This window comes from Lepidochelys kempii, chromosome 2 (assembly GCF_965140265.1).
Source record: "Lepidochelys kempii isolate rLepKem1 chromosome 2, rLepKem1.hap2, whole genome shotgun sequence".
NCBI lineage: Eukaryota > Metazoa > Chordata > Testudines > Cheloniidae > Lepidochelys > Lepidochelys kempii.
Genome location: NC_133257.1, coordinates 83055469 through 83068235, shown reverse-complemented (window position 1 = coordinate 83068235; position 12767 = coordinate 83055469). Strand labels below are relative to the sequence as shown.

At 39.1% G+C, this 12767-nt stretch overlaps 1 protein-coding gene across 4 annotated transcripts in view; it reads left to right on the top strand.

The window, feature by feature from the left end:
• Nucleotides 1-12767, top strand: part of GREB1L (GREB1 like retinoic acid receptor coactivator) — a 221831-nt gene that overhangs the window by 132353 nt on the left and 76711 nt on the right. For all 4 annotated transcript variants that reach the window (XM_073331425.1, XM_073331423.1, XM_073331426.1 and 1 more), the window contains 5 exons: nucleotides 5751-5885; nucleotides 7056-7193; nucleotides 7558-7677; nucleotides 9657-9794; nucleotides 11531-11716. In XM_073331425.1, coding sequence (XP_073187526.1) covers nucleotides 5751-5885; nucleotides 7056-7193; nucleotides 7558-7677; nucleotides 9657-9794; nucleotides 11531-11716 — 717 coding nt within the window. The remainder of the gene's footprint in view (nucleotides 1-5750; nucleotides 5886-7055; nucleotides 7194-7557; nucleotides 7678-9656; nucleotides 9795-11530; nucleotides 11717-12767) is intronic.

The following is a 12767-nucleotide window of genomic DNA, read 5'->3' as shown; positions in this document are numbered from 1 at the left end:
CTGTTAAAACACAAATTGTCAACATCATATGTCAAAGTATACAAAGTAAATATCCTTAAATCAAACTCTAATAAATTCTCAAGCAACATTTTTCTTTCTTTACCTGTCTGTAAATTTTGATTATTATCCATGGAAATACCTTTTCATTGATTTGTGTGTGCATGGGGAAATTGACATTTACCGCCATTTATCAATAAAATCTAATTCTTCAAAGATTAATTATGATAAGTCTTTAATTATATAAGCACATACTGTTTTTTCCACAGGACCACTTCCTCACTGAGTGTACAGGCTGGACTGTGCTCAATGAGCAGCTATCCAATATTTTTTTTCTCCTCATTGTTCACTGGGTGCCCCCAGACCTTATTTACTGCACACTATTCAAACTCATCTATGAGGATACAATTATTAATTTCCTCATGGGAAATTTTCTGTGATACCCATCACAAGAATATCCAAGTGCTTCACAAATAGTAATTAATTTGTCTCAACAAAACCCTTGTGATGTGAAGGGGTGGTATTGTCCCCAATTTACAGATGGACAGTTGAGGCACAGAGAGGCTGCGGTCAATATTTGAATTTGAGATGTGTAGGACCTGATTTTTTCACAGTACTTAGTATTATGTAGCACTTTATATAGTGAAGCACTGCTTCCATTGACTTCATTTGCAGGTGTGAGTGCTCAGCACTTCTGCAGATCAAGCCCTACAATCTGAAGTTGGGCATGCAGAAAATGAGGAATGCACAATTAGCGATCTCCTGTGAGAAGTTTGGATTAAGTGACTTGCCCAACATCACAAAGGGACCCTGTTGCCAAAACATGGATAGAATCTCAGAGACCGAATACAGTTCTCCAGGGAAGTGTTCCGTGCGACCAACTTTCTCTTCATATAGTCCTCTGCCTTGTTCATTATGCACCTTCAAACCTACAACAGATGAGACAGAAGTTCTATAGACAACAGCCTCTTTTCACTACACAGCCCTGATTCATCCCCAGAGCAGGTCCATCCTGTGCACTGAGAGAGGCAAGAGTCTTGTGGCAAAATCAGTATGTGATCATGTAATTAAATATTATATCATAATGCTTACACACAGGGGCCCAAATTAAGGTTAGACAAGCAACCTGAATTCTGGCATTTCCTAACTTTAGTGTTTGAGTCTGCAACCTTAATAATTTTCTATTTGATATAATTTTGAGTAATTCTCTGGATTTTTATGAAAGCAAACTGAAAAAACCAGAAACTCCATTATGTGATGACATATGGTCACCCTTGTGGTTCATCAGCAGGGTTTGACCCTTTAGATGGACCAGACAGATGTGTGCTGCTTGATATGCACCCTCTGCCACTGGCTTTTCCATATATGTGCTGACAGCAGTGGACAGCAGGCTATGGAAAGCAGGTTCTCTAGTAGGAATAGACTCTTCCGCTTGTTATTCCCCCCCAAGCTCTGTTTTTTCCAACCTGTCACTGTCCCAGTCCTGTTTCTTCTCCATCCAGGGCTCCTTGTCCCAGTTCCATTCTCCTTACACACAGAGTCCCAGTCTCCACTCCCCAGGCTTCTCGTCTTAACCCAGTCTCCTGGTCTAGCCAGTCCAAGTCTCCCTACTCCAGGCTCACTGGCTGAGTCCCTATTCCTTCTCCCTGCTGGCTCTTAATCCTAGTCTTGCTCCTCATCCAATCTGGCTCCCCCTCCACTTTCTTCTTGTCCCAGAGTCTTTGCCCAGCCAGTTCTAGTTCTTCCACCACACCCCAACTCCTTGCCATCTCTGTCTCCTCTTCCCACACCATTGGTTCCTAGTCCTTCTCCCCAGCTCCTTACCAGATCTCTGTGTTTACCCCATTCTCACTCCCTGCCCCAATTGGCTTTCAGTTCAGCCTTCTTGCCCAACCAGTCCCAGCCTCTCCTCCCCTGGTGCCAAATACCAATCTCCTAGTCTAGCCAGTCTCAGTCTCCCCCTCTATCTCCTAGTCTCTGTTTCTCTCCAACCCTTCCAGTCCCAGTCTCATCAGACTCCTTGTTTCAGTCTACTTCTCTCCCTTCCCTCCAGTCCATCTTTTGCCCTCTCTGCATTAAAAGCAGATGGCTTCCTCCTCCATGCTGCCTGGGTTGTCACGGAGTGGACAGGACAGATAAGCTCCTTGCTCTCAGCTCCAGTGCCCAGCCCAGCCCACCCTGGCCTACAGTACCTCATAACAGCTGTTACAGGGAAAGTCCAAATAAGCTCTTCTAGCCTGATCCTGAACAATTTTCAGTCACTCTGTAGGGATAGCGTATGCACCGTCCTGTCAACATGGATGAGCTATGAGTGGATAGAGCATGCACATTCGCTGTGTGGGGATGGTACTTGCATAGATCCAGTCAGCACTAGGGGTTGGGAGGGGATGGAGCATGCTCAGTGAGGTTAGAATTTTGGAGATTTTAGCTGCAAATATTCAAGAAGTCTCTAATAAGCATGTGCGAACTGCAGTTTTTCATACAGGTATAACTGGGCCAAATTTGGGAGAATTTTCATAGGGATGGGAAAAAGCACATCGTTGACACAAAGGACACTCTCCTGCCAAATTTCAGGACACTTCTTCAAAGCATAGGGATGCTAGCATTTTGCAGAGAAGGTCTCAGGAATTTTTTAATATGGGAAAAATGTATTTTCCCCTCGTTTTGTTCTTGGAAATGGCTGAACTGTTTTTTCTGAAAGTTACCAAAACCAGAGGCAGACACCCAGCATGGAAAATTTCAACCCAAGCAGTGAGTTTCATAAAGTTATAAGCAACTGACTATAGGGTCTTAAAATGGTAAGTGTAGGGCAACCTTAACAGGTGTTGCTACCAGCCCTGTATACAATACACTTTTGTGTTTTGTGTGAGTGCATATGAAAATACACACAAATACACAATTGTGTATATATAGGTTATAGACTATACATATATTAATATTAATTAGAGAGACACAACTTCCATATGCTCGTACACTGCCCACTTGAAGGAGGCATTGGCAGATGCATTTGCCACAGTGTATTTAATAATAGACTATCAGGTTTCACCAGAGCCTCTGACCTTGTGTTACTGATCAGCCATTTGGCATATTTCTTGTGAAAATGGGACAAGTCATTCTGCTGGAGTGGAGTCAGAGATCCTGTGACCACTCTCAACCTTGATTATTCCAGCTGGCAAAATAGTCTCTCTCCTCCTCCCATTGTTCCCAGAGTGGTGTGTTGTTTCAAGGTATATCAGTTTGGCAGATCAGGCTGGTAATATCCTTGCCTTCTGTTTTCTTTCTGTTTGAGTATGGAGATGTGTAGGTGGAACCTCACATAAACTGCTTACTTTTTACAGATTAATTTATCCAGTGAAATCCAGTTAACGTTCTTTCAGAAAAATTCATCCTTATGTTGTAAGAATTTAGAGCTGCCTGTGTGACAACATCCAAAGTGTAGAATTTGATCTGAATAAAGTTGCAGGTATTAAATGTTTAATCATTAGAGCAGGGGACTTGAAGTCAGGAGATCTGGGTTCTGCTCCTGATTCTGCTGCTGATTTGTTATATAATCTAATATCTGATTTGTTATATAATTCATTTAAACTCTGTTCTACGGTTTCCCCACCTATAAAATGGGAATACTTATCCACCTTTGTGAAGTGCTTTGAGGGAAGTGTGTTCTAGTAGTTTGAACACAAGACGTGGCATCAGGAACCCTTGAATTCTGATCCCAGCTCTGATACAGACTCTTTCTGTTGTGTGCGCAAGTCACTTAACCTCTCTGCTTCAGCTTCCCAGTCTATAAAAGGGGACAATGATGTTTACTTGCCTATCCCATTGAACTATTATGAAGAACAGTTAGATAATATTTCAAAAGCATTTTGAATGTGAAAAATGCTATGTAGGTTATGTAAATGTTAAGCATGATGAAGAGTTGTTTTTAGTAGTAGTAGTATCATCATCCCTCAGTATTACATCATGGGGATTTTTTTTATGCAAATAGCCTTCACAACATACAAGAACTGTAAGCATAAAAAGGAAAAAGACACTGTCTAAAATTTACCACGAGTCACCTATAAATCCTGACTATGATCCAACTTTGTAGGTTTGGGTAGTCAGGAGTTTTGTTAAACCCTCCACAGAATTCGTGTGTTTTAGGTGCTCAGAATGTACTCCTTCTTCTTTAACTTTCTTTAAAATTCTCACAGTGCCTAAAAGCACTGGTCGTGATGTCTTGCACTACTAACGCATTCTTGAGGTACTCATTCATGCCCTTAGGGACCACTCCAAGAGCTCCAATTATTGCTGGGATCATCTAGTTTTCCATAATCATTCCACTTTGTGGCTCAATTCTTCATACATCACATCTTCCTTTTTAATATTTCTGTCTGCTGGTATGGCAATATCAATTAACATGGCCTTGCTTGTCTTCTTCTCTACAACTATGTCCAGCCTGTTTTCCTGCACTGTTTGGTCTGTGACAATTGCCAGATCCCATAAAATCTAGCTTCTTCATTCTCTAGAGCACTTTTGATTCGATGGTCATAATACCACATGGTTTGTTTAATTCCATACTTGCCACAGAGTTTCCAGTGCAGACACTTGGTGACCTCATTGTGTTTGTTCATATATTCTCTCGCAGCCAGGCTCCTGCAGATGCTCAGCACATGCTCCATCATCTTTTCCTTTTCAGAACATATTCTGCAGTTTGGTATGCAGTTCTATTGGTGAATTTTGTTTAGAACATAATTAAGCCTTAAGGACTCCTCTTGTGTGCTCATAATGAGGCTTCCTGTCTCTCTTTTCAGGTATCCTTTAACAAACTCATGGCTTGTTGATCTTCTATCGCTAATGGATTTGCTTGTTCTCTGCCACTGTCCATGCAATGATTGCTATGTAAATCTTTCAAGTCATTCTTTGACCATTTGTTTTTTCCTTTCTTTCTTGAATTGGGATGCACACTTAGCCTCAGCTTATTATCATGACCAGATGATCTTTTACTGCGACTGACTCCTCATATATTTTGATGTCGTCATTCATTGTCACTGTCCTCCTCCACAGATAGAAAACCTTTTCCACTATCACATCATTGAACATACATTCTGCCCATGTCTTGACTGATGTTCATCTCTTTGTGCATCCCTAGGAGCTTTTTTTGTTTGGATGTTAAATTTTTTCTTCTCTTGATTCCATTTTATCATTCTGGCAGTGTACCATACTGCTGGTTTTGCCTGCATATTAATGGATTGGATCAAATTCTTCAAGTTGAGTTTTGTTCGGAAATTAGTTCTTATTCATCTGTAGTATTCTGTCCTCACTTGTTTGTAGGCATCATGCTGAGAGAGATCTTGGATAGAACCTTCTTTAACTTGTGTGCCATTTGATTGTACCCATTTTGTCCTCTTTACAGATGTCGGCACACATTTAGCCAAACCAACCTGTAGCTTTATATGTTCATCAAAATTTTCTACATGTGTCATCAACTGCTGTATCTTCCTTTGTGACAGTCCATACGGTATCAGATCATCCATGTATAGTAAATGATTAACTGTTTGTTGCTCTTTGCTAATGTGATAAACAAAATCTCAACTCTCTTGCTTTTGCTCTCGCTTTCACTCGTTCTTACTTTCTATCATTGGATGAAAAACAGTATATAAATTGAAGGTAGTACTAGTTATTTGTAAGATAAGTCCTTATATGATGACTTCTTAGGGGTGTATGTCTATAGATAATTTCAGATAGTTGTTTAATCAAGCAAATTTTTTTGTCAGACTCCTCAGTATTCAGTCCAGCAAAATCATCTTCTGCTGTTAATATAAGTGGAACTCAAGACCTATCCCGGAACAAGAACATAGTGAAACCACTGGCTTTGTCTGTGCAGCTTGTAGGAAAGACATTTGCCACAGGTAATAATTTACTTTACAGAAAGCCAAGTGGGATAATGAGCTGTCTGTCTAGTAGTGGGTACATTTGTTATCCATACCCCCAAATTTGTGTACCACTTCAATACTCTGCGCATGCACATCTTGCACTACCATTGGTATTCCCACCCTGGATAGTGTCCTGGTTCTCAAACCTGACAGTTTGGTCACTATACTTTAAAGGGGACCAATTATTTCCCTGGCTGAGCTCCATAAGAGAGACGACAACCCCATGGATTCAACCTTGGGTGACATGGCACCTTTAAATAGCTCTCAGTAAAAGAGGTAAGAATCCTAATCTGTCTACATGTTGTTCTCCATGAATGACTTATGTAGCCTCTTCAGAGATGTTGCATGAAACTTACCTTCCTTTAAAGGAGGGCTAGTGTTAGTATTCTTTCATTGCTTGAATTGTGAATCCTTAATCTCAGTGGGATATCTAGACACCTCATTTGGACAATGAAATCAGTAATCAGGCATATAAACTAGGTATTAATACTGGTTCCAGATTTGAGAATTGCCAATTTTAAGACACTTGTGCAGGATTATGATGTCCTGTTGGGTGACTATGGTTGAAGATAGGACTCTGTAGGTAAAGTAAGGCCCCCTTTTATTGCAGAATAATATAACTTTAAATTGAATTGCTCCCACCCTCACTGCCCACTAATACGATGAAACTCTGTGGTAAACATTCCAAAAATTATAAGAGTCAGAAGAAGAAATCTAAAATTTACCAAGCTAAACGTAAATCTCCCCATGCTGCCTATTGGAAAAATTTGTATCTCTCATCACTTTTAGCCTAAGAAGTGAGGTAAAAGATATATAAAGAGGCCGCAGATCTCCTAGAAACTAAATTAATGACACACATATTTCTCATTTCCAGTTTTCAATAAGGATGCTTCAAAATTCTTACTAGATTTTATGGTTGTGTTTTTGGCTTTGTTTTTTTCTGTTTCCCCCCCGAAATACAGAAGCCCTAATTAAAGATCATAATTTTGCTGCCAGTGCCTGAGTTATTCTCCAGTGGATGCCCCAGGACGAAAGTTGACTCAGTCACCAGTCTTGTTCTGTTCTTGCTTTACGTTCTGAAATATGATTTATTTTGTTTTAAAGATTGTCTAAAGCGGCTTTCTCTGTGTATTTTGTTGTATTCAGCTCCACTTACACTGCGTAACTGCGATGTTGCAAATGGAAACAGTAGTGGAGGAAGAAATAATGTGTTGAGCTCTACATTCTCTCGGCCCATGCCACACTCAACTTCCCCCAGCCCTGCCTGTTTTTCGGTAGATCAAGGTAAAAGAAAATCTGTGTTTTTATTATTTTATTTTAAACTCTTTACTGTATATACTGTTGAGCCTGAAAACTGTAGATTTGTTTTCTTTTCCACCGTAGCTGTTTCCACAACTCTTCCCTGAGATGTAGTGTGTTGCTGGCTTGAGTGTTGATGATAATGATACACACCTCATTATAGATATTAGTGTTTCTCAGATCAGAATGTGGCCTGATGTAAATTGAGAGTAACTCTAAACTCAGTAGAGCTATGCCAACATAAAAACGGTGTGAGGTCAAAATCCAGCCCAGAGTTTGTGTATCTGAATGTAAAAGGGATGTGGGAAGAAGAGTATTTTGAATGATCTTTTTATTTATTTCTCCTCAGCATCAATGTCTAGTTCTGGGCCACCAAAGAAACGACACCGGGGATGGTCTCCTGGGTCACCAGTCCCACCTCCTGGTTTAGTTGTACCTGTTCCGACAATTCGGCCTCTTACAAGAACAGGTAAAACTTGAATAATTATGTGAATTTTCATGACTAAAACTTCTGCTCCTCCAGCTCAGTAGCATGGTAGTGCTTCTCTGAACCATTGTGCAGGACATATGATTACTTCTGTGGAAAGTAATGACCTCAGGTCTTACTCGGGTTGGGGCCTGGTTTTGCTAGGCACTCTATAAACATGTATGATGATATGGTCCCTGCCCCAGATAACTTACAATCTAATTTAAAATGAGGCAGTATGAGAGCATGACAGTTAATGGGGAGGGGGAGAAGTGAGGATAGTAGTAATACAAACACATGATTAACCATCCATAACTTGGTGCTTCCAAAATTGTTTGTATAGGTATGTTGTATATACAAATATAAAAATAAATAGATGTAATTTCCATTGGCTCTCAGCTTGAGATTGAACTTCCCAGACTGGGAGAGCATGATGCGGATGCTCCGCTCCTGCACGGGAGGGAGGATCTTCCATAGCTTAACTTTGGCCACTCAGAACAAAATGGCATTGATGAAAATCCCATCAAGTCATCCTTAGCTCTCAAAGGATGATGACCATGATATTGGGCATTGAAAGTGAGGGGATTGAGAATCCTTAGGACTCCATCAAGACCATGTAATGTTGGCATCCATATTGAGATAAGAGTTAGGGTTAAATAAAAAGGTATATTAACAACTTATATATTCTAAAGTGGTAATTTAAATCATATAACTACTTACCGCAATAATACTTTTAAGTTATAGCAGTCAAGGTGTTTTGCAAAGCAAAGTAAGCATCATTTATCCCCATTTTACAGAAAGGGAAACTGAGACAAGAAGTTAAGCCCCACATTTTTAGAACTGCCAACGACTTTTAGATGCCTCAATTTCTGGGTGTTCAGTTTGGGATACCTTGGGCCTGACTTTCAGAGAGGTTAAGCATCCACAGGGGGAGAGCTCAGCACTCTGAAAGCGTGGCCCTCTGTGTGTCTACATGCACTCAAAATCAGTAGCCACTTCCGAAGACCTTGTCTTAAATGACTTGCTGAAGGTAATACAGAAAGTTAGAACCCTGATCTCTTGACTCTCAGACTCATGCCCTCTCGCTCGACCACTCCGTCCTTTTGTGGTAACTGTGAATACACTTTTACTGACAAAACACTTGAACAACATTTTTAAATTATCATTTAAACATGGAAGTTTTCAAACCAGTTGCATGTGGGGTCAGAAGCCATCTTCTCTTTTGTTGTTGTTGTTGTCCGTTTACTTGCATAGATCTATTGCATGCCCATGTTGCATTCCAGAGAGAAAGTTCTGAATTAAACAAACTTCTAGAAACGGAAAAGTTCCCACAATTAATAACAATTAATTAATTGTTCCCACAATTAATAAGTTGAATTTCTTTAACACCTTTCATCAGAAGATTGCAAAATTCTTTATGAACAATTTAAGGAAGTCTCATAATATCCCTATGAAGTATGTATTATACTGACAGATTATAATACTGAGGCATTGTGCTTTCTTTTCCTGTTTTCAAAGCTGCTGTTGCTCCTTCATGACTGAAGTGTAGTTTTCATCTTTCTATAGCTTCAGAATAGTATAAAGTGGTATGCAAACAGCTTTGAGATTTTAGTCTACATAGTGTAGGTCAGAAGTTAGGGAGGTCTCTTCCTTCTTTGTGCTGACAGGTAGCATTGAAAAGTGACCTGTGTGAACACTTTTCCTAGTACTTGGCTTTGTTAGAAGATGCATATTCAAACCTGGATTTTTCCTCTCCCTCTCACCGAAACAATACAGTAGTTAGAGAAAAGCTTTATTTTAGTGGTGGGGCCAGGGAAGGATATTGGGTCTTAATTTAAATTCCTTAAAACTGTAATAGGAAATGCAAAGGTATTTTGAATTTTATTGCAGTTAGTGATTTGCAGGAGTGTTTATTTGTTCATAGGGCCAAATCACAGTATGAGCCTTTTGGTAATGAAAGTTTTTCTTTCTTTATTTTATAGAGCCCCTTTTGTCAGTCCCAGTTCCTCAATCCATGTTAACTGGAATTTTACAGCCTCAGCCCATCCCTGCAGGGGAGACTGTAATAGTTCCTGAAAACCTGCTGAATAACTCAGGAATCAGACCAGTGATTCTTATAGGTAAGCTTCACATTGTGATAAGCAACACTGTACCTCTTGAATAACTGCATGTTCAAAAGATTTGAGGTTTTTTGAGGTAATGAAATTCACTTTTGTGATCAGCCCGTAAGCACAACTGAAGGTCACTGTATTTTGTAAGACTTTCAGCAGCCTCTTGTGTTAATTGTGCAATATTTACGATGAGAAGTTGGGTGATTTTTGCCAAGACCTGACATACAAAAGGGTCCTGGCCAGATCAGATTAGACCTCAAATTTGGGTTTTGTATAAACAAGGCTTGTATAAAATCTAAGAATAGACTTATTTCCTTGGAATTAAAACAACTTTCCAATACAAACAGTTTTCCAAGACAAATAAACATTCCTCTACTGTGTTTACAATCAAACCTTATAGCCCTGTGCTACTGCCTGAAACCGAGAAAGTGAAATTGATGTTGAACTGACCAATCAAAACTGACTAGCTTTCCCCTCCCACAACCCCCCCCCCGTGTCTAAACAAGGAGAAATGGAAAAAGTAAGCAGCCAGCATGAATAATAAAATATAAATTAGAATATTAAAATATTTCACCTGTATACAGTGTGGTGTTAGTAATATACTATGTGTAAGGACATTGCTGTTACATTAAAAATATGACTTTTAATGTGAAAGTGTCCCTTTGAGGTGTGTTACTGCAAAATAATAATAATTAAAGAAAATTACTCAAATTGGGGAGTTGTGCCACTATTTGAAGGGGTAATTCCATCATTGTTCAATTCAGTGCAATATTACCCCTTTTTATAAAGCACCCTGCGTATTAGGGAACCATTTTTACCCATATGACCCCTGGAATTAATTATCATAAATTAAGTAGTGGAAAATTGCTCTAAATCCCTACTCACACAGCTGGTTTTTATACATAGTTCCTCTCGAGTTAATGGGGCTACCTACGTGAATAAAGATTGCAAGGTTAGGATTACACTTAATTTGTATTTTTTTTTATTTTATGGAAGTTCAGCCTAGAGAAAGCCTAGGCCTTAGCATACAGTTCTATAATTTCCATAACTGCATTTCCTTATGAAAGATGAGGGTCCTGGCAAGTTGGCAGTGCAGTCCTCCGGTGGGCCCAATGTTCGTGTCCCTGGAGAAAAAGTGTCCTATTGGTAGTATAGTACCAGATGTACTTGAAAAAATTACATGAGAAAAAAGTAGTCTGTTTCTATCTCTGTCATTCTTATCCTTACCAGAAAGATTCTGTTATTAATTGATGTCTTAGTGAAACCATTCATGAAAATAAAACTTTCTATCTGCGTTTAAATTTTAAGATGCTCATCAAAACAGTACACAGTACAGCAGTGTCTGAAGCACATTTGATTCAGTTTGTGCTGCTTTTATCAGGTTAAGATTTCTGTACTGCAGTTCTGCAGATTTTGCACGCTAAATTATTGGTAATGTGAGCTTTATGCATTTAAAGGTCATGGTAATAACTGAACGGATTACTTTGATATTTGTCTTTGAATAAATAATTACTATCTTGCTGCTGGGCAGACCATCACAGTAACTTTTGGTAAATCGATATTGACATATACGGGGTAATACACTATTGGCATACTTGATTTCTTCTGTAGACAGTAATAATGTCAGTTTGGTCACTGTCCTCCCATCTTTTGCCATGTAGCATTAGGCAGAAGTAAGGGAACATAACTGTTGCAAGATTTTGTGTAATAGTTTGTTTTGAGTATTTTTATTTTTGTTTTTGAAGGTTATGGCACTTTACCCTATTTCTATGGCAATGTTGGTGATATTGTAGTAAGTCCCTTGCTGGTGAATTGCTACAAGATTCCACAGCTGGAGAACAAGGATTTGGATCTTTTGGGATTGACTGGCGGTCAGTTACTAAGTGTAGAGAACATGATTCTTTTAACGATACAGTATCTTGTCCGATTAGGTAAGCCATTTCTCATATTCATTCCAGTTTTTATTGTTTACGACTTTTGTTTTCTCCCTTCATCTCCAGTGTGTCCTACCTCTTGCTGGTAGCCAGTTTTCTGTCTGTCTAGCAGATCAAAGAGATGACTAGTCTCTATCTAGAGTCAGTGCCAGTGCTATTTTGTAAATCTGCTTGAAAAGGAGGTGAATTTGAAGGGTGATATTGTTCTCTGTCCTCCCTGTGACCAAGGTCACCTTTGTGAAAATCAAATATAATTCTGCATTGCAAATACTTCATTTGCTTAGGGAATCAAACCACCTGTTTTCACAACCGTTTCTAAGAGCACCCAGTCCTTTTTTCATTCAGAGTTTCATGACAGATGCTTACAGATGTGTTGTCACCATTGTTTTGGGGACTGCAACATTTGCATGAAAACTACTTCTGTTGTGCAAACTAAAGCAATTTATTTAGTACACAACAAATTCTTGTTTTCTTAAATGTATTTAATATGTGCTCTAGACAGAATTTAGGGTAGTCAAGTGAGTTGCAGATTTTCTAAGCCTTTGTGGATAGCCACTTTCCCTACATTAGTGTAAAATGTAGTGAACATAAACGTAAGATATTAAAGGCATAGAGAATAGTGTGGGCAAGTGCTGTGTAAGCCTTCTCCCACAGCTGTGTCAGTCTTGACCTGCATCTTCCCTTTCATTTTAGTCCTTGGTCACCCTTGAACAGAGACACCAATCACAGTGAGATGCATGGTGATTTTGTAAGAGATGCATTGCATTTTCTACACTAGATAAATGTTTCCCCCAGCATGCCTCTTCCTGGGGCTTCTTTCCTTATCCAAAAATCCAGTAGAAAAAGATAACCTTTCCATAGATGTTTTGAACCATCTTATAGAGCTTGATAGAAAATTCTCTCACTGCTATACAAAAAAAGACTATTGTTTTCAATTAAATTATGGATACTTTTAGCATAATTTTCTTACAGCTCTATTGGATGCTTCCCTTCTAAATTCTGTAGGATTTTCCTATAAAAAGTAATGTGGAATTTTCCCTTTTTTGAT